The sequence below is a fragment of the Esox lucius genome, chromosome 15, assembly GCF_011004845.1.
Source record: "Esox lucius isolate fEsoLuc1 chromosome 15, fEsoLuc1.pri, whole genome shotgun sequence".
In the NCBI taxonomy this organism is placed as follows: Eukaryota; Metazoa; Chordata; class Actinopteri; order Esociformes; family Esocidae; genus Esox; species Esox lucius.
In genome coordinates, this window is record NC_047583.1 from 6715972 (window position 1) to 6737824 (window position 21853).

The following is a 21853-nucleotide window of genomic DNA, read 5'->3' on the forward strand; positions in this document are numbered from 1 at the left end:
AAAACATAATGACACTTAACTCTAGACCTTCTATAAATGACCTGTTGCACATCTGAGCCTTTCTCTATCTGGGTCTGTGATTGGTGATGATGAATGTCTGCCCCAGGTCCCGGTCAGAGCTTCTCACGTAGGCCCTCTGGTCTCGCCTGTCAATCATTGGAATGCTGCTGTGGGTCTGTAGTCCTGGGCCTGTGTGATGGCTTCAGAGCCGGTTGACCAAATAACCCAAAGAATTCGGGAGTAAAAGACTGAGTGGTTCTGGTGGATTGGGTCGATTTCATCTGATGGAGCAGTCTGCTGTGCAAGAGGGATGTTGGGTTGTCTGGTTCTGTTCTGCCAGCATACACACACTAGCTGAAGACTCAAAAGGTCTTCTGGGGCTTTTGGGTCAACGCTGTAAATCTGGTAGTTTACACTGGATTATCCAATTTGTATTTGTTCCTGCACACTAATTGTCATTATTTTTTATTTTTTTACCGTTCTCGTTAGGTATTTCCACAGCAGCTCGTGGCAGGGCTGATTTCGGTTCTGAAATTACAATGTAAAGACCAATTGCAATGAGATATGCAATGTTTTCTGTGAACACAATTGAAAGTTCCACAGGAAGTGGAATGTTTTTGGAGAACCGCATTAACCGTCAAACCGTATGCGATGGTCGAACAGCTCGTGATTAAACTAAAAAAGAAGCTGCGTATGTGGTGGTCACAAAACACGTGACAAAAAGCTCTCTGGGATATGTTGTGACAGTTGAAGTGTAGATAGGCAAGCAGGGCATGTGACAAACGTCTGTTTTTGCAGAGACCTGCAGGTGTGTTTTACATGGTGTGGGTTGGGTGAGGTTGTGATTGTGGTGAAATGGTAGGGTGTTGTTTCTCAGCATCCTGCCTGTTCTTCAGCGTTCAGAGTTTTGTCTGACACCACATCCTCTTCTCGGCTTTCTCTGCTCCTCTCACTTCGCCCCCACAGAGCTGCAAGGCTGACGGGTTCAGTTTCACTGTGACCACTAACACACACTAACCCCATCCTCCACTAACACATGGAGGGAGCATTGACTTCCTGGTACGAGGTACAACTCTGTCACATATTAACCACTTCATTGCTGCTTTGCTAATTACCCCCTAAGACTGTATATCTATTAATCAGTTTAGTAACATTCAAAAAGTGTAAACAGCCATACAAAACTGCAGGGAAAAAGGTGTTCATAATTTCAGACTGACAAACTGTTGTTAAATGTAACCTACATATAAAACAATTGGAATAAAGAGGTGACCCAGATGAACAACAAGTAGGTAGGTCATGTGACCTCAAGACACTGCAGCCTGCAGAGCATCTTGGAAACTTCCTGTCTGTGTGGGCAGGAACCAGGAAGTGGTGGGTTTTACAGAAACAGGTTTAAGGTTAGGAGTGGAAGAGACAGATCAGAATCACCTGCACTAAAACACCTGCACTAAACATCCTCCTTCATGTTCTGGAAATAATGTGACATGTATTTAAAGATCTCTAGAGTTGTCAGAGCTTTGAGTTGATATTTTGTTTGTTACACTGTGATGCGTTTCTTTTCACTTTATCTTACAAATCATAGAGAAATGCATGTCATGGCGTGTGGAAATAGCCTGGGAGTAAGTGCATTGATTTCTGATAATGGCTCTTTGTGGTAAATGTTTGAGCCTTCAGCTTCAGTCATTATGACTCTTGCCAGGTATCAACATCACTAACTTAGGAGGAAATATGTCTGTCATAAATTGACATATCAGCATAATGGAATAAGAAATGAGTTTGATGTAACAGTATATTCCCCTAGTACTGCTGGTTGACACACTCAGACAGACTGATTATATACCCTTTATTTTTCATTGATGAAATTATAAATTTAGGAAGAAAATGCATTCTTAGAAATTATACATTACTCATGAAAAACACGTGCATTTGTGTTGCAATTTAATGGAAAAATGAATTACAACAACATACATAGACAAATATTGCAAGGTTACATTCATAGGAAATTATAAAGAACATCATAATAGTAGTTCAGAAACTAAGCAAAATGTACAATATAATCACATAAAGGAAATGTGTGTTTGTGGAACCAGTTTATTGAGCCCAACTTCCATGGACTGATGGATCTCGGCCAGTGATCAGTTACAACGTTTCTCTGAGGAGCCCTGCGTGAATAACAAACAGATGAATATAACATGAATAACAAACAGATGAATATAACATGAATAACACACACAGGTGAATATTACATGAATAGCACTGACAGATTAATATAATATGAATACCACAGACAGATTAATAAAACGTGAATAACAAGGACAGATTAATATAACATGAATACCACAGACAGATTAGTCGATTAATATAACATGAACACCATCAACATTAATAGAACAGAAGTGTGGATGTCCTGTATGATATTGAAGAAAGAGGAGTGTGGATGTCCTATATGATATTAAAGAAGAGATAGAGGAGTGTGGATGTCCTATATGATATTAAAGAAGAGATAGAGGAGTGTGGATGTCCTATATGATATTAAAGAAGAGATAGAGGAGTGTGGATGTCCTGTATGACATTATAGAAGAGATAGAGGAGTGTGGATGTCCTGTATGACATTATAGAAGAGATAGAGGAGTGTGGATGTCCTGTATCACATTAAAGAAGAGATAGAGGAGTGTGGATGTCCTGTGTCATAGTTGCATTGTACCCACGTGGAACTTCCAAAATAGAGCCGTGATGACTAGCCCGTAGAATGTACTCTTAGCGATGACGATGATGTAGGCCAGTTTGGCAAAAACTGAGCTCTTCACAAGGTTTTCTGTGAGGAAAGTGAAATTAGTCATATTACCTTGTTAAAGACTGTCAGGTAATATTGTCAGCCAATCATCAAATAAGACAAATTCCTCACAATCAGTGATCTGGCTTGTGTGTTTGTTCATCCTGGGGACATAAATAAGGGCCCTATTTGCCCTTTACACCTAATTCTACTATTCAAAGAGTGGATGTTGAGATGATTAGTGGAATCAGGTGTGTGGGAGAAAAGATGTCCACACCTTTGGGTTCCCAGAACCAGGAAAACATTGATAAACTGTGTTCAGTAGGTTCTATGATCATGAAAGGTTTGTATATGGACACATACCAACGTTAAATGCATCATGTTCAGCACCTAAAGGAACCCAAACAGGAGAAAGTTACATGACATTATACATCAAAGAACACCATACATTCTGATAGTAAATGTAACTTCTAAGACAAAATGCAAATATAATACAAATATATTACTATCAGGACAATACCTTCGGAGCTTCCGTTTATAGAGTCAGTCACATTTTCATTACTTTGTCCATTGAAGAAGTCAACAGTGCATGTGAAGGTGTTGGACTCTTTGTGCCACTTTTTGTTCAGGACTCTCAGTCTGCTTGTGATGCTGTATTTCTTGGTGTTGTCATCCCATTTAGCCATGCTATCAGTCCCCACTCCCTCAACAACTTTGTCTTCATTTATCTAATAAGGAGAACATGATAAAGGGTCTGTGACAAACTATGTTGCATAAAGATGGATTTGTCTTTCACTCATTATCCTTCCCGGTATCAGAACAACATACACCAACGCTGTATTTGTTAGACTTCATTTACCTTCCAGGACACAGTGACATGGTCAGGGTAGAAATCAGTGGCCACACACACCAGGGTCTTCTTCTCCCCCTTGCCTTTACCCTCCTGAGAGGAGGGGGGCAGGATCTTCACATTGGGTTTAGTAATTTCATTATTTGGATCTGTTAGGAGGGAAGAACGAAGAACGTGTTAACAGTCAATCAGTGGCTCTGTTTGTTGCTGACCGGAGTGCTCTAGAACAGAGTTATACTGGTCAGACGTCTATAACCGTGTCCTTCTGAGCATTTCCATCACGACAACATCAACCCCCACTGAGTCCAGTGTCCAGACAAGCACACAGAAACATTCTATATGTTGCAGATCCGATTGAACACCTTTAAATCCAACTGTCAAAGACGTATCAGACACCATTGAACATGAAGGCTATAATGTATGGTTATTGCTGTATTCTGGAAGTATTACCACAAAATACTGTGTTCTTAAATTAGTATTACAGTATTCAAATGGTATTATTATTATTCAAATGTGTTATTATACATTTCAAACAGTATCCTTACATTCATATTCAAGTATTTTTACTCTATCCTCACAATATTATTAATGTATTATTAAATAATTATTTTATTATTCCTACAGTATTCTTAAAATATTAATACAAAATGATTTTAGTATTCTTACAGTATTCTTCAAGTAGTTCTACAATATTCTTACATTATTATTACAGTAATTTTAAAGTATTCATAAATAAATTGCTTAGTATTATTAGCCATTCTTGCCGTGTCCTTATAGCAATACATTTAATGTATTTTTACAGTATTTATGCAGAATTATTTTAGTATTCTAACAGCATTACTACATTATTCTTACCTACAACAGTTAGCTTAGTTCCTTCTCCAAAGTAAGCAGGATAACCACCAGAACACATCACATACTCACCGACAGAAAACCAACATGATTCTAGCTTTTACAGCAGTTTGGTTTGTAGGAATGGTTGTAGCTATGTCTACTGTATTTTCCTGTAGCAAAGCAGTTGATACTTTAAGTAGGTTTTTGTCAACAGTTACGACTTTGTCCATTATCTCTTTTCACAGGATTAAAACAAACCAAGTTGTTGTTTTATTGTTTATTTCATAGCTCAAATAATGTTTCAATGCAATAACCTCAAATTCCTAATGATGTAATTATTGCATATTGATAATACTATTCTTAAGAGGTGCATACCTTACCTAGAACCGTTAGTCTGGTTCCTGGACCAAACACTGCCTTATCAGTGTTCCACAGAGAGAAACCCTAATGTTCATTATGGTCCTGCATTTCAGTTGCCACACTTCTATTACTTCACACATCAACCTAAAATACATTTTAATTCAAGCTGATGTAATGCTACAATTCAACACCTGGGAATAAGTAGAACCCAAACGAGTGGGGTTTTCTCTTCAGTTTACACACAGGATTTTAAATACGCCACAGTCTCTCTAACATCCACCTCCATCTACAGGTATATGGTGATTTCTGAGTCTTTACAGTCGGTTAATTAAAGAAACAGGTTTCTTACCCAAAACTGTGAGTTTGGTTCCGCTGCCAAAATATGCTGGGTTGCCATAGGTCACATTGATGCATGGCTACAGTTAAAACCCTCTCCTCAGGACTCTAGCTAAATACACCTTAACCCGCTGCTGTTTATTTTATCAATCTCAAATACACAAAATAATCATATAGATTCCACTAAGCTTTTTAAGAAAAACTCTCCTCACTACTCCTCAAATCTCTCCTTACCATTCCTGAAAACTCTCATCACCACTCCTTAAAACACTCCTCACTACTCCTTAAAACTCTTCTCACCACTCCTCACACTCCTCATTAGTAATGTACATCCTAATATATAATCTGCTGTTACATTTCATTCACTGATTCTATGAAGTCTATACATCAGACAATAATTTACAGCAGACTCACAACCAGATTCTCATGTTTTTCCTTCCTCAGACTGTGAGTTTACTTCCATTATTAAAGTTGTTTCTGGAAACTCAGTGCTTTGTTGTCTGATGATTAGTAGAACTGGGAGAGTTGTGGAGACATTCTGGGCATGGAGCCAGACCATTTTATACCCCATCACCAAGCCTCGAAACAGAACTAGCAAACTACTTTTACTGAGTCCCACAAAAATCGAAATATTCTGTCAGTAATGGTTTAGTATTTTTAGTTTATATAAAAATTATATATTTCTTATACAGACATTTTTGTCCTTGCTGCTCCAATCTGTATTTTTTTTTTTAAATGAGTACCCCACACCTTGTTGGTAATTTCCTTACCTAAAACGGTGAGTTTGGTGCCTGCTCCAAAGTATGCTTCTGAGTATGAGCACAGAGTTACGAGGCTGTATAACAAGCGTCTACTACTTTACTGAACCTCCAGTTCCTTCAGCTCCAGTTCCAACTTTAGAGTTTCTCTGTTGAACTTCATTCTGATTCCCTTTACAGTAACCCAACTTCCCAAAACTTTCACCTGGGATTAATCTGACATTGTTTCTTCATGCATATATTACTGTGATAATTTTGACATATAGGTGCTTTTCCCCTCCAGCCAGACCAACGTAACATTCAAATCCATACAACATCAACCAAACACTGCAGTCTACAGATTCTAGCTATAATATGAAAATACTGTGATCATTATGTCAATCATGGATGTAACATGACCTATTTAGGGTGATTTCTCACCTAGAACAGTCAACCTGGTTCCTCCACTGAAGTAAGCCTGGCCGACACCACTAGCACAGTGGATTTACCCAACCTTCACGCAACCACGAAACGAGCTAATTCACACCGTTTTGTCTTAGAAGTTACACTCACGTACATTATAAAATCATCAACTGCATAGTTAAGAAGGTATTTAACCACATAGATTATTGAACTCTTTTGTGTGATTTCTCACCTAGAACAGTCAACCTGGTTCCTCGACCGAAGTAAGCCTGGGCACCAACACCAGTAACACAGTGGATTTATTCAACCTTTATGTGACCACGTATCAAGATCATTTAAAGATACTTCACAGTAGTAGATTTTTTTAAGGATCTGTGGTCACTTACATTATAATAACATCAACTGAATAGTTTAAATTGTTCATAACCAGATAGATTTTTGAACTCTTTTGGTGCGATTTCTCACCTAGAACAGTCAACCTGGTTCCACCACCGAAATACGCCTGGCTGAAGCTACCGCTAGCACAGTACACTGGATCACTGTTATAATAATCTGAGTACACTGGATCACTGTTATAATAATCTGAGTACACTGGATCATTGTTATAATATACTGAGTACACTGGATCACTGTTATAATAAACAGAGTACACTGGATCACTGTTATAATATACTGAGTACACTGGATCACTGTTACAATATACTGAGTACACTGGATCACTACTGTAATATACTGAACACACTGGATCACTGTTATAATATACTGAGTACACTGGATCACTACTGTAATATACTAAATACACGGGTTCCCTGCCATGCTATACTGAGTAAATAAAAATAATTTCCCTTCAACTTTACATTCCAATCAAAATCTGACCGTTGATAACATTTTCTCTAAGTCCTCATCAGCTCAACACTGTAATAAAACCAGTTTGAAACATAAAAATATATGAGCCAAACACACTTCACAACTATGATATCAAACATCTTGTCCCTAAAGTTTGTTGTCTCAGTCACATGTACTGTCTGTAAGACCAGAATAGCAGCCTGTATGGATTACTTACCCAGAACAGTCAGTTTGGTGCCAGACCCAAAGTATGCCTCATAGTTAACACAGTGCACAGGCTTAACATCAAAAAGCACTGAGTGGACTGGAACCAGCATCATGTATCAATCTACTGTTTCCACAGTCAACCAATTCATCCATCACTTTATCAACAATGACAATTAGAACAACATTAGTTCTTTCTTTCACGGTAAATATTCTCTTACCCAGAACAGTTAGTTTGGTCCCAGGTCCAAAGTACGCTGGATCATAGTTGTCACAGTGCACATGTACTGAGCAATAATATGTCTCCTCCTAGTTCTGTTTTCTTCCACTAAGTTCTGTTTTCTTCCACTATATTCTATTTTTTTATTAATGGTATTGTTAATCATTCTAATAAATAAACCATTCATAGAATCATAAAGCATATCATCAGGCACAGTAGGTAAATTGGTATTTACAACATTACTTCTAACACAGTAAATATTCTCTTACCCAGAACAGTTAGTTTGGTTCCAGGTCCAAAGTATGCTGGGGACTGGTTGTCACAGTGCACATGTACTGAACCTTAATTTGTCACCGCTACTGCTTTTTGTCTGTCTACTAATGCCTTGTCATTACTGGTCAGTTGTTTTAATAAATAAATAAGTCATATTAATAACATCGTCAAGGACAGCAAGTGAATTGGTATTTACCTAAAACCGTGAGTTTAGTTCCTTTGCCAAAGAAGGCTGGTTGGGTTGAAGTCACAGTGTTTTCACATCAACCATTTAGTTGGTCTTTGTCATGAACATTTTATTATTCTGTTAGCAGTGTAACATCATCATGTTTTCAGATCAATATACATGCTATGAATCTTTAAGACTTACCTAAAACAGTGAGTTTCGTTCCTTTACCAAAGTAGGCTGGATATGTATTTGTCACAGTGTTTTCACATCAACCATTTAGTTCAGTTGATCATGAACACTTGAATATACTGTTTTTATACATACAAAGACTTACCTAAAACAGTGAGTTTTGTTCCTGTGCCAAAGTAGGCTGGTTGGAAGTTGTTCACAGTGTTTTCACATCAACCATTTAGTTCAGTTTACCACAAGTACCTTTTATATTGTTGTTAGCAAACATATTTATGGTCTCAGTTAAATATCTGTTAAATTCATATTTAAGACAGAAACTTACCTAAAACAGAGAGTTTAGTTCCTTTGCCAAAGTAGGCTGGTTGGTTGTAAGTCACACTAATTTGACATCAACCATTTAGTTTGTCTTTGTCATGAACATTTTATTATACCGTTGTTAGCAATGTAATGTCTTTGCGGCTCCAGATCAATATACATTTTACAAATCTTAAAGACATAACCTTACCTAAAACCGTGAGTTTAGTTCCTTTGCCAAAGTAGGTCTCAGTTAAATATCTGTTAAATTCATATTTAAGACAGAAACTTACCTAAAACAGAGAGTTTAGTTCCTTTGCCAAAGTAGGCTGGTCGGTTGTTAGTCACAGTGTTTTCACATCAACCATTTAGTTTCTTTTTCATGAACATTTTATTATACTGTTGTTAGCAATGTAATGTCTTCACAGTTTCAGATCAATACAAATGTTACAAGTCTTAAAGACATAAACTTACCTAAAACTGTGAGTTTAGTTCCTTTGCCAAAGTAGGCTGGATTGGCATTCGTCACAGTGTTTTCACATCAACCATTTTGGTCAGTTGATCATGAACACTTGAATATACTGTTTTTAGAAATGAAACATCTCCATGCTTTCAGATCAATTTTCACACCATGAATCTTTAGGACTTACCTAAAACAGTGAGTTTAGTTCCTTCGCCAAAGTAGGCTCCACTTCCAGTGTCACATCATTATCCTCCTCTTCCAAAATGCCCAGCCCCAGGTTTCATCAAACCCAGAGGAATGAACAGAGTTGCTCCGATAATCCATCAGGAGCAAAAAACACGCAGTCACCTACTTGACTAACCATTTAGGTGAAGGTTTGCTGTCTAAAACAGGACTTACATTTCGAACACACTTGACTTGAAGAAGTTGTGTTTAGAAGATAAATGTTAATGTTTCGGGCCTAAAGTAGATCCTGTTTAATCCACCAGTAGAACTGTGGTCTTCAGAGCATCTCTTCAACCTCCTGAAGCGTCTCCTCAGTGTGTGTGAACGGGCCCCGGCTCTCTCCTGCAGGAGGTGAATGGAGGGAGGTTTTTGTACGGCGTGTCTATGGTAATATATCACTGTGGCCCCCTGTCCCCACAGTGTTAAAGCATCACACAAAAACATAAATTCTCTTCTTTCTCGTCTTTCTTCCCCCTCCCCCCGTCGCTCTCTCTATCTTTCTCCCCATCTCTGTTTCTTGGTATCGGTCTGTTCCAACAGGTGTGTTGGCGGACAGGGTTTAATGGGACCGGATATGTTGTAGCTCTATAAATAGTCAGTCAAATTCATCATATTAATTATAAACATTTACATTTGGATTATTGTCTTTTTTATTTATGCCATGAATACAAGACATTTGAATAGAAAAGACAATATTCCAATGTGAATGTTTATGATGAATATGATGAATTGTGCTGATGTTGCTGGAGTTTGTCCCTCTTCTTTACTGACTACTTCTATTTCTGTCAGCAGCACTGAGAGACTGAAGGAGGGGAGGATGGTGAAAGAAGAGGAGGAGGATCATTCGTCATCATCATCACAGTCCTGAATCACTCCTTCCTCCCTCTACTTCTGTCATTCATCATCATCATCATCATCATCATCATCATCACAGTCCTGAATCACTCCTTCCTCCCTCTACTCCTGTGATTCATCATCATCATCATCACAGTCCTGAATCACCCCTTCCTCCTTCTACTCCTGTCATTCATCATCATCATCATCATCATCACAGTCCTGAATCACTCCTTCCTCCCTCTACTCCTATCATTCATCATCATCATCACAGTCCTGAATCACTCCTTCCTCCCTCTACTCCTGTCATTCATCATCATCATCACAGTCCTGAATCACCCCTTTCTCCTTATACTCCTGTCATTCATCATCATCATCATCATCATCACAGTCCTGAATCACTCCTTCCTCCCTCTACTCCTGTGATTCATCATCATCATCATCACAGTCCTGAATCACCCCTTCCTCCTTCTACTCCTGTCATTCATCATCATCATCATCATCATCACAGTCCTGAATCACTCCTTCCTCCCTCTACTCCTGTCATTCATCATCATCATCATCATCACAGTCCTGAATCACTCCTTCCTCCCATACTCCTGTCATTCATCATCATCATCATCATCACAGTCCTGAATCACTCCTTCCTCCCTCTACTCCTGTCATTCATCATCATCATCCTTATCATCATCAAGTGATTTCTCACCTAGAACAGTCAAACTGATTTCTCCACAAATGCATCCCTGTTGGAAGCTACTGCTAGCACACTGCACTGGATGACCACTATTGTATACTGAGTGCACTTGATCACTGCTCTGATATAGTGAGTGCACTGAATCACTGCTCTGATATAGTGAGTGTACTGGATCACTGCTTTGATATAATGAGTTCACTGGATCACTGCTCTGATATAAAGAGTACTCTGGATCACTGCTGTAATTGACTGAGTACACTGGATCACTGCTCTGATATAATGAGTAATCTGGATCACTGCTGTAATTGATTGAGTACACTGGATCACTGCTCTGATATAATGAGTACTCTGGATCACTGCTGTAATTGACTGAGTACACTGGATCACCGCTGTAAAATACTGAGTACAATGTATGCCTCAAAGTTAGCACCAGAGGTGGGGGACTCGAGTCACGTGACTTGACGCGAGTCTGACTCAAGTCACAATTTTCAGGACTTGTGACTTGATTAAAGTATTAAAATGACTTGACTTGACTTTGACTTGAGAACAAGTTACTTGAGACTTGACTTGACTTGAAGTGGAAGACTCGACAATGACTTGAACTTTTAATAAACAAACAGCAATACAATTATTTTATATGTTGTGACATCAGCACCACTAATCAGCGTATGTGCCTTTAACGCTGCACAATTCAAACCGCGCCAAACATGGCAGACAGTAACGTTAGTCGAGCTCCACAAATAGTATCGTTTGGATACAAGGACTTTGAACTGGACCGTGTGAATAAAAAAAGATTTGCCAGATGCTAAATATGCAACAACGTCAAATTTCCTTCGTCATTTTAAGAACCACAAGGAAAGGTAAGAAAGTAATCTCTTTATATTCAGTTTCACTAAGATCTATAACGATTAAGTTACTAATGTAATGAATTCATCTTTTGTTTGTCATAATTTGGCCTTGGTTGCATATTATGTTTGTTTTTTTCTTGTTAGAAATGTGACCATTATCATTACTGAATACGTCTGGTAAATAGATGTAAGGAAATTTGACTATAACAGTGGCATAGCCTGAATTTTAATGTTGATGGGCATCTTAAAATGAGCGGGCATGTATATTATTACACGTAGGCTATAATGTCTGTATTAAATGTGCGCATTTTCAAGTGTTTGTGGACTGCGCGTGGAAACTAAAAATCATTGTGCTTACACCATAACAGTTAACTTTACTGCATGAAAGGCTAACATGGAGGCGCCGATGTGATTACTAGCACCTAAACATTTCGAAGAGTTAAATTTTTTTACTCATACAGACAAGAATAATTACAGCGTAATTACATATTAGGCAGTTTTTCAGTCACAATAATTAGTTTATAAGGTTGTTATTATTAGCCCTTATTACATGGATTGGCTGAATTCCAGTGCAGAATGCGTGTTATTTCTTGATAACAGACCGTTCCCATGAAAAACCGCGCGTTGCTATGGACGCAGCAGGATTCTAACCAGAGACGGAACGGTATTTGATTTTGAAATCGAGCTTCTCACCGAGCGCACGTCAGAAACCGAGGACAGTGTGTGTGTGTTCATCTCTTTAGTACTGTGACTTGACTTGACTTGACTTGAAACTTATAAGGACTCGACTTGACTTGCTTAGGGTGAACCCTTGACTTGACTTGCTTGATTTATCTGAACTGTGACTTGAGACTTGACTCGAGACTTGATGGTTAAGACTTGAGACTTGCTTGGACTTGACCATGTGTGACTTGTCCCCATCTCTGGTTAGCACAGTGCATAGACCAAACATCAAAAAGCATTGAGTGGACTGCAACCAGCATCATGTATTAATCTACTGTACCCACAACCAATTCCTCCATCACTTTATCAACAAATGACAATTAGAGCAGCATTAGTTTCTAGAATGGTAAATATTCTCTTACCCAGAATGTTTAGTTTGGTTCCAGGTCCAAAGTACCCATGGTACTTGTTCTAACAGTTCAGATGTACTGAGCATTAAATTGTCACTGCTGGTTAATCATTGTAATAAACAAAACATTAGTCTTCATAATAAGCAGGATTTACATGACAGCATGTAAATGTACCTAAAGCAGTGTGTTGAGTTCCATTGCCATAAAAGGCTGGTTGGTTACACAATGTTTTCACAGCATTTAGTTCAGATTTGTCGACTAGCTTACAATTTTTGTTCAACAAATATTTCTTGAAATTGTAGTGCATTTTCTCAAAACTATAAACAAACTTCTTGAAACTTACTCAAAAAATAGAAGACGTTTTTACTCAGGTATCAGGTTTTATTCATAAAATTTTTAATTTATTCTGCCTCATTCTCTCTGACGGGGGCCAGAGATTTTCAGAATACATTTTCTTATTGTTTCTTTTCTTTGAAAAGTGCCATTGTGTAATTTTTCTTCTTGCCTGGGTTTCTCTAATCATGCCGTACCTTCATCCAGTTTCCTTCATGGTCCAGTACACTTCTTATTAGCGATCATTGTTCCTTACCTGTGAGCTTACCTGTGGTGCTTTCTATTCATGCCATCATCCTGATGGCTTGTTGAATAATTATGCTTTTTAATGTTTATATCTCGACAACAGTGTGTTGAGAGTTTTAGAATTGTGATTATTTAAGTTTGTTATTTGTTATATATGATTTGAATTTCTAAATGAAGCATGATGACAATTGTACTTTACAAAGACAGTTGTGTGTAAACTCTTAATACAATGTGTGAATGTAACAGTTTTAGCGTGTTATTGATTATGAAAAACAAGTGCAACTTATGAGTAGTTCCACATTCACCCTCCAGATGTCAGCATCTCATCATCTATTCATTTCATGAGTATGTCTGCATTTGATTTCATTGGGGATGTGTGACAGCCAGACCTGATATCTCTCTTATAAACCATGACAGCTCTGACTGGTACCAACCTGCAGGAAGGAGGATGCAGAGGAACACCTGGTCCTCCACTACGTCTCCACAGGGAGGAGGATACAGAGGGACACCTGGTCCTCCACAACATCTCCACAGGGAGGAGGATACAGAGGGACACCTGGTCCTCCATTACATCTCCACAGAGAGGAGGATACAGAGGGACACCTGGTCCTCCACTACATCTCCACAGAGAGGAGGATACAGAGGGACACCTGGTCCTCCATTACATCTCCACAGAGAGGAGGATACAGAGGGACACCTGGTCCTCCACTACATCTCCACAGGGAGGAGGATACAGAGGGACACCTGGTCCTCCACTACGTCTCCACAGATCAGTTGTCTGAAGATAATAGCTGGAACACGGTTAATATCATATGTTTTTCATCTAAGAAACAGAATGTACATAGAAACGTTAAAGATGTACCAACACCAGATGAACTACACCCCCTCTTGTTTGTCATACAATGTTTTATTAAGAATGTTCTCAATATTTAAGATAATGGATCACCATTTTAACAAAATCACATCTTATTAAAATATAAAAAAATTATTAAAAGGCAATCCTAGACAGAGCTTGGGTGATAGCCCATCTGGCTACTCGTTTAAAGACTTTTAACTGAAGGGAAACGCAATACAACATCAAATAGGTAGGCTTGCTTTTTAGCTGTGAATCTGAATGGATTTCAAGTTTAGAAATCGCACAGTTGAAAGTGATGTATTTTCATTTAACCTGGGGTTAACTAGCTGGTGTTACCTATCATCAGCCAATCTTAGACAACTTAGCGAGCGATAGCCAATTCAGCTAGGGTGAGCCAACTTAGTTAGCGATTGCCAATTCAGCTAGGGTTAGCCAACTTAATTAGCGTTAGCTAGCAAGCCTAAGCTTCTCTACTGTCAAGTCTTGAAACACCTGCTTTGCAACATTTGCAACTACTAATTTTACTAGTGGCTGTTTCGTGTGTAAAGTAAGTCCAGACTACACACATAATTGTTGTGGTAACTGAGTTCACTAGGCATATCCGACCTGTTTCCAGTATGCCAATCATCAACAATTTCCAATGTGTTTTCTGCACATTCTTATTACAATTGTGGTATTGGCTCATTACATAGACTCGCTGTTGCTGTATTCTTGGCCGGTATTGGATGCATTTCTGATCCTGGAATCGGATGGGTGCATCACTAATCACAACTGATACTTTAGAATCCAGACTGATACTTTAGAATCCAGACTGATACTTTACAATCCAGACTGATACTTTACAATCCAGACTGATACTTCAAAATCAAGGCTGGTATTTTGTAATCACATTTAAAATGTCATGCTCAATATCCCACATGTTCTGATGCCTCTCGGTTGCTTTTTCGGTTCCAGAACATGTAAAAGTGAGTACTGTTGTCATGGTGACAAAGTCGCATCAATAGATTATCTCCTTTCCGACTGATTGACAGGACAGGAGATGATTGAACAGTATGTGAGAACATAGACACAGAAATGTGAGAACATAGACACAGAAATGTGAGAACATAGACAAAAACAACTTCTGAGTTTTAAAGTATCAACTTAAATGTGTCTAAAATTAAATCATTTATTTGACAATGAACAGGAAATAAGCTCTCTTTTTAACCAGATTGATTTGTGTATCAGTGCAAGTAGGTCAGAATATTTTTTACTGGCACTGAGGACATTCACATTGACATGCAAACAATACAGTTTTACCCCTTCATGTTTCCTCTCTCTCTCTGTCTCTGTCTCTCTTTGTGTCTCTCTCACTCTCTGTCTCTCTCTCTCTCTCTCTCTCTCTCTTCTGTCTCTCTGACTCTCTCTCTCTCCCTCACATTCTCTCTGTCTGATTTTCTATCTGTCGTTCGCTGTTTTTCTGTCCAGTGGCAAGAGATAACATGTTGTAGTAGGAGGGAGATTTTTTAATCATGATGGATTTCTGGGGGAGCCGGTTCAGGTATCTGGTAGAAGGGAAGCTTTGGGACAAGTGCTGTCAGCCAGAGTGAACAGCACACAGGCCCGTAGAGAGGACAGGAGAAAGAGGGAGAGGTGAGGAGTGGAGAGAGAAGTGGTGAGGAGAGGAGAGGGGAGGTGATGATACAAAATAAAATTAAAAAATCACCAGGTATTTTCATACTTATGAACAGAAAGCATGTTGTTGTGAGCCAACCAAACCAACTGAGCAGGCGGGCTTGCATTCTGGATTTGTGTTTCTGTTAATTGTGATCTTCACACAACAGTTCTGACTCTTGCCCCTCCCACAGCACCAATCAAGCAGTTTCTACACTTGACATGTGGTGGATTAACCACAGTATTTTATATCTGACTTCCTGTGTGCGTGTTGTGTACAGAAGTGTTCCTCCCATCAGGATTTACGTCAGGTATTGATATGAACCCACATCACTGTGTAACTGGCTGCACAGAAATACACAGCCGAGTCTGTTGCCATCAGACTGGAGATAACTAGAGATCCATTCAGACCACCTGCTTTGTTCAGCTTGAATCTCTCCTTGAACTGAGGCTCGTTAGTAGGTTCACTGGTGCCGTATTTGTACCCTGTTGAAAAAACAAAATCATTGAACGCTACCTTGTAAAACTAGTGAGTAGAAGTTACAATTTGAATGGGAGAATGCAGTCTAGATGTGAGTTTATACATCACCTATCAGAGACAAAGCAGAACTGGCCTGTTTCTGTTGGTACCACAACATCACATCCAGGTTATTGTCATCATGGCTACAGTGAATCTCCACGTCTCCCCCATCTTTAACTATCAGGGAGGGAGACTGATGGAACTCAACACACGTTACAGGACCTGTGGAAAAGACCAGGGAGAGTGGGGGGTTATGAGATCAGAGTTCACCAAGGGCCATTCTTACAGTATGTCTGAATAAGGCACCAAAAGCAACATTTGTAACATTTGGTCATATTTAAAATGAGAGAATCTCACATGGAAACAAGAGGAAGAACAAGCCAAGTCCATACATTGTTGAAGACATCCTTTAATAGCATACTAAAAGTACTAGCTACCTTCCAGAGCAGTGGAGGACAGAATGAGAGAGAGGAGATACAGTAGCAAGAGAGAGACAAAAAGAAAGAGCATTGAGAGGGATGGAGAGAGACCAGAAAAAGGAGTGGAGAGAGAGAGGGGTGGAGAGAGAGGTGGATAGAGAGAGAAAGAGAGAGAGGCGGAGAGGAGAGCAGAGAGAGAGAGGTGGAGAGGAGAGAGAAAGAGAGAGGTGAAGAGGAGAGAGAGCAGAATGAGTTTTAATCCAACACCACTTCCTCTTGATAACTAAACCAATGTCTGGGCTTTGCCTCCCTCTACTGCCAGGACAGTTTTCAGACTTGCATCACATGTAGAAGTATACATTTGTTAGGTGTCAGAGAGATTGATAGAAAGAAACAAAAAGAGGGAGTATGTGTGTATAAGAGAGACTGAATAAAATCCACCCACAGGTCAGATAGTAACTGAGCTGAAAATTTACACAACAATTCAAAATCTGGGGTTACTTAGAAATGTCCTTGTTTGGGATGCTGGCCTTCTAGGCAGAGTTATTCCCATGTCCGGTGTCTGTGTTCTTTTGCCCATCTTAATCTTTTCTTTTTATTGGCCAGTCTGAGATGTGTATTTTTCTTTACAACTCTGCCTAGAAGGCCAGCATCCTGGAGACACCCCTTCACTGTTGACGTTGAGACTGGTGTTTCTAAATTTAACAAAATGGTCAGGGACTGCTATCTTCAAAGCAGCTTCTAAGCAGAGCTGGTTTCACCACAGGGCTGCCAGGACAGAGAGGAGCTTTAAATGTGTCAAACGGGGAGCTGTTGGGATGGCCAGAGAACTCATAGGTGGCAGGGTAAAGCACTTGTATATTGTTATGTTACTAAATGAATGTAGACGAACTACACTGGAACTTACCAGTAGGGATTTAGGTTAAGGAGAAACGTAGCTGAGTCTCATCCACATAGCAGTGATAGTAAAGGGAAACATCAGTCAGGTGTCACAGAAAAGTGAGGGACTTGGCAGCCTCCCAGAATGTGATTCTGTGACAGAGTCAAGCAGGTTGTTGTAGAGCAGTGTAACAGATTTGAGTCAGTGTGCTTTACTGGAAGCACAGAAATACACAGCCGAGTCCCCAACCTCTAAGTTCTTGATCTCCAGAGACGAGTTGGTGAGCTTTGGCCTGATTTATTAGAAACAAAACTACTAATGTTCTCCAGCCAGAGACAACCTTACATTCATAAATTAGTGGACAAGACAATCAAGGCTTATACTCTACAATCTAGACAGATACTTTACAAACCAGACTGATACTTTACAAACCAGACTGATACTTTACAATCAAAAATGATATTTCACGGTCCGTAAATTTAAAATGTCATGCCTGTTCATGATGTACTTGGTCTTCTCAAAGGGAGCCTCAATTTCCCAACTGTCCTGACCCATGGAATACGTTAGCATCTCCATCTTGGTGCCTCTCTGTCGGTACCAGTACATGTAGTAGTGTGTGCTGTCGTCGTGGTGACATTGTAGCCTTACTGTGTCATCTCCTTCCTGATGGACTGACTGGGCAGGAGACTGTTGAATGGTTACGGCGCCACAGAAACCTGAGAACAGACACAAAAGTAAAATAATAATAGTAATTGATTTAAAAATGATCAGAATGAAGAGAAAATAAGCCCTCTTTAACTTGGCAAATTTTTTGTATCAGTGTATGTAGGTCAAAATAGACAACAGTTCTTACTGGCAGTGAGGAGAGCCAGCGACACACACAGAAGATTCATACTGGCACACACACAATACTGTTGGACCTCTTCATGTCCTGTCTCTGTGTTTCTTTCTCTTTCTCGCTCTCTCTCTCTCTGTCTCTCTCTGTCTCTCTCTCTCTCTGTCTCTCTCTCCCCTCCCCTTCTCCAGTATCTGGCTGTTATAGGTTGTCGCAAAGGGGAGCAGGTCTCTTCCACTGTGATGAGTTGGTGGCACAGTAATACACAGCAGAGTCTCCGGTCCTCAAGTCCTTTATCAGCAGGAAGGACTTCAGTTGCTCTTCATGGGTCATTGTGTACTTCTTCTTGTCAAAGATGGGGTCTGTTTCTGTCACTCCCTTCCCCAGAGAATAAGCGACCAGTTGGATGGTTCTGTTGGTGTTCTGTTTGTACCAGAACATTCTGTAGAACTCTGCATTATCATGAGAACATTCTAGAGTCTCCTTTCCTCCTTCCGCTGAGAGAAGACTAGGAGGATGTTGAACCATGTTTACTGCTAACGTTGATCATGTGGGTTAAAACATTATTAATGATTTAAACAAATCTAGTGTTAATAATGGTGATAAAGGTCCTGTTGATATTGATCTTACTGGTGGTCAGGAAACAGAACACCATCACACAATGCAACTTCATATTTCCAAAAGAGGACTGTAAAAGGACACGTCACCCAATCTCTCTTATTTCCATTTCTCTCTCCCTCTCCATCTCCCTCCCCCTTTCTCTCTTTTCATCCACCTCTTTCTCTCATATTGTAACATTGGCTTACGTATGAGTTTTTTTTGCTCTATAGTTTGAAGTTTATCCTTACTGTCTGAAACACCTCTTTGGTAAGCCAGATTACTAATTAGATTTGGCTTAATTCGTTCATTGGGGATCTTGAAACAGCAAAGGTCCTTATGGCTTCATGGGGGTGTTTTGAAACAGAGAAGGACTATGTGGGTGTCTTGAAACAGTAAACGACTATTCGGCTTCATGGGGGTATCTTGAAACAGTGTAAGTGTAAAGGACTATTCGGCTTCATGGGGGTATCTTGAAACAGTGTAAGTGTAAAGGACTATTCGGCTTCATGGGGGTATCTTGAAACAGTGTAAGTGTAAAGGACTATTCGGCTTCATGGGGGTATCTTGAAACAATAATGGTTACATGGCTTCATGTGTCGATCTTGAAAGAGTATAATGAATGGATGTTGCACATTATTTACTTTTACTGTCTGTTGTACTGTAATATAGAGACAGTCTATCCTCAAACCAGAAGAACCACATTTAACAACGTCTTCCTGCCAGATACACCATCTGTTAGACAGATAGACTGGCAGACAGAAATGCAGGCAAACAGGTAGACAGGCGGGCAGGCAAGTATAGTACAGAGACATAAACATTTAAATATTTGTATGGCCCCCCAGCCTGTTGCTTTACTGTGACTGGCTGCGCAGTAGTAAACAGCAGTGTCCTCCACAACCAGGTCTGAGACCTGCAATAAATCAATTCAGAAATTAATCAATCCATTAATGAATCCACCAAACAACTGACCAATTAACCAGTCATTACATCAATAAAAAGAAACCAGTGAATTAATGAATGAACAAAACAATCAACAAATCAATACAAAGGATTCATGAAACAAGTTTGTGCATCAGGAAGTGTCACAGGGTTCATACAACAGAACCTGGCCTGGAATCAGAACCAGGGGCACATTAGCTGGATCAGACACCGGTCCATCACCTGCAGGACGAAGCTGTTCCCTGTCGGGTCCAAGGTCACCTGGTACTGGCCCGTAGGGGCATCGTATTCCTTTATGAGGAACTCTACCGGGCCACCGTAGCGGACCTGTTGGTACCACAGCATGTTATAAAGGTGGCCCCGCCCCTCCACCAGACACATTTCTGGTTTACGTTTTTATAAATTATATCAGTTAATCGACTCATTAATAGCATGCGTATTCCCCAACTACAGAGTCAGACCCCAATAATACTGTGGTGACCATTTGGACCTGTCGGTACCAGTACATGGTGTAGCTGGACATGCTGATGCCAGGGCCCATGGAGCACGTCAGGATGACCGGACCGGAGGTACTGGTGTTACCAGGAAAGGAGAAGAGGTCTCTGGGCTGGAGCACGACGGGGCCTCCTGCTCCACACTGACCTGTAGAGAGGAGAGAGGTGAGGAGTGGTGATGAGTGGTGAGGTGATAATACAAAAGTCGGAAAAAACAAGCCAATCTAGAAATCACCAGGTATTTTCATACTTATGAACAGAAAGCATGTTGTTGTGAGCCAACCAAGCCAACTGAGCAGGCGGGCTTGCATTCTGGATTTGTGTTTCTGTTAATTGTGATCTTCACACAACAGTTCTGACTCTTGCCCCTCCCACAGCACCAATCAAGCAGTTTCTACACTTGACATGTGGTGGATTAACCACAGTATTTTATATCTGACTGGATTTCCTGTGTGCGTGTTGTGTACAGAAGTGTTCCTCCCATCAGGATTTACGTCAGGTATTGATATGAACCCACATCACTGTGTAACTGGCAGCACAGAAATACACAGCCGAGTCTGTTGCCATCAGACTGGAGATAACTAAAGATCCATTCAGAACATTTGTTGTGTTCAGCTTGAATCTCTCCTTGAACTGAGGCTCGTTAGTAGGTTCACCGGTTCTGTATTTGTTCCCTGTATGAAAACATGTTGAAAAAACTAAAATCATTGAACGCTACCTTGTAAAACTAGTGAGTAGAAGTTACAATTTGAATGGGAGAATGCAGTCTAGATGTGAGTTTATGCATCACCTATCAGAGACAGAGCAGAACTGGCCTGTTTCTGTTGGTACCACAACATCACAGGCAGGTTATTGTCATTATGGCTACAGTGAATCTCCACGTCTCCCCCATCTTTAACTATCAGGGAAGGAGACTGATGGAACTCAACACACGTTACAGGACCTGTGGAAAAGACAGGTCAGAGAGTGGCATTCAGAGTTCACCAAAACAATTGAAAGAGAGAGTTGATACAGTTGTTTTAAGATGTATCGACACACAGTCATACACATATGTAGTTAAATGTCAACTGAAGAAATCTCACATAGAAACAAGATAAAGAACAAGCCAAGTCCATTTGTTGTTGAAGACATCCTTCAGAAATGACCAGTTACCTTCCAGTGCTGTGATGAATGAAGAAAGTGAGAGAGAGGAGGAAAAACGACTGAGAGAACAGAGAGGGTGTGGAGAGAGTGAGGGGTTTTATCCACCACCACTTCCTCTTGAGAACTGAAATAAAATTGGGGCTGTGTCTCCCTCTACTGACAGGCCAGTCTACAGACTAATATACTGACACTGACAGGCCAGTCCACAGACTAATATACTGACACTGACAGGCCAGTCTACAGACTAATTTACTGACACCGACAGGCCAGTCTACAGACTAATATACTGA

At 39.9% G+C, this 21853-nt stretch overlaps 1 non-coding gene and 1 gene segment (V, D, J or C); both read right to left on the minus strand.

The window, feature by feature from the left end:
- Positions 1-1914: 1914 nt before the first annotated feature.
- Positions 1915-21566, minus strand: LOC105015946. Its single transcript, XR_003782926.2, has 12 exons — positions 21503-21566; positions 21211-21363; positions 20417-20568; positions 20149-20253; positions 19849-19897; positions 13614-13624; positions 7377-7413; positions 3633-3772; positions 3294-3501; positions 3137-3163; positions 2709-2815; positions 1915-2162 (listed from the first exon to the last, which is right to left on the minus strand). It is a non-coding gene; the product is annotated as a M1-specific T cell receptor beta chain (transcript).
- On the minus strand, positions 15463-16716 carry LOC114840929. The segment is given in 3 exon segments: positions 15463-16219; positions 16323-16475; positions 16611-16716. Coding segments are annotated over 3 exon segments (381 nt in total).
- Positions 21567-21853: the final 287 nt, after the last annotated feature.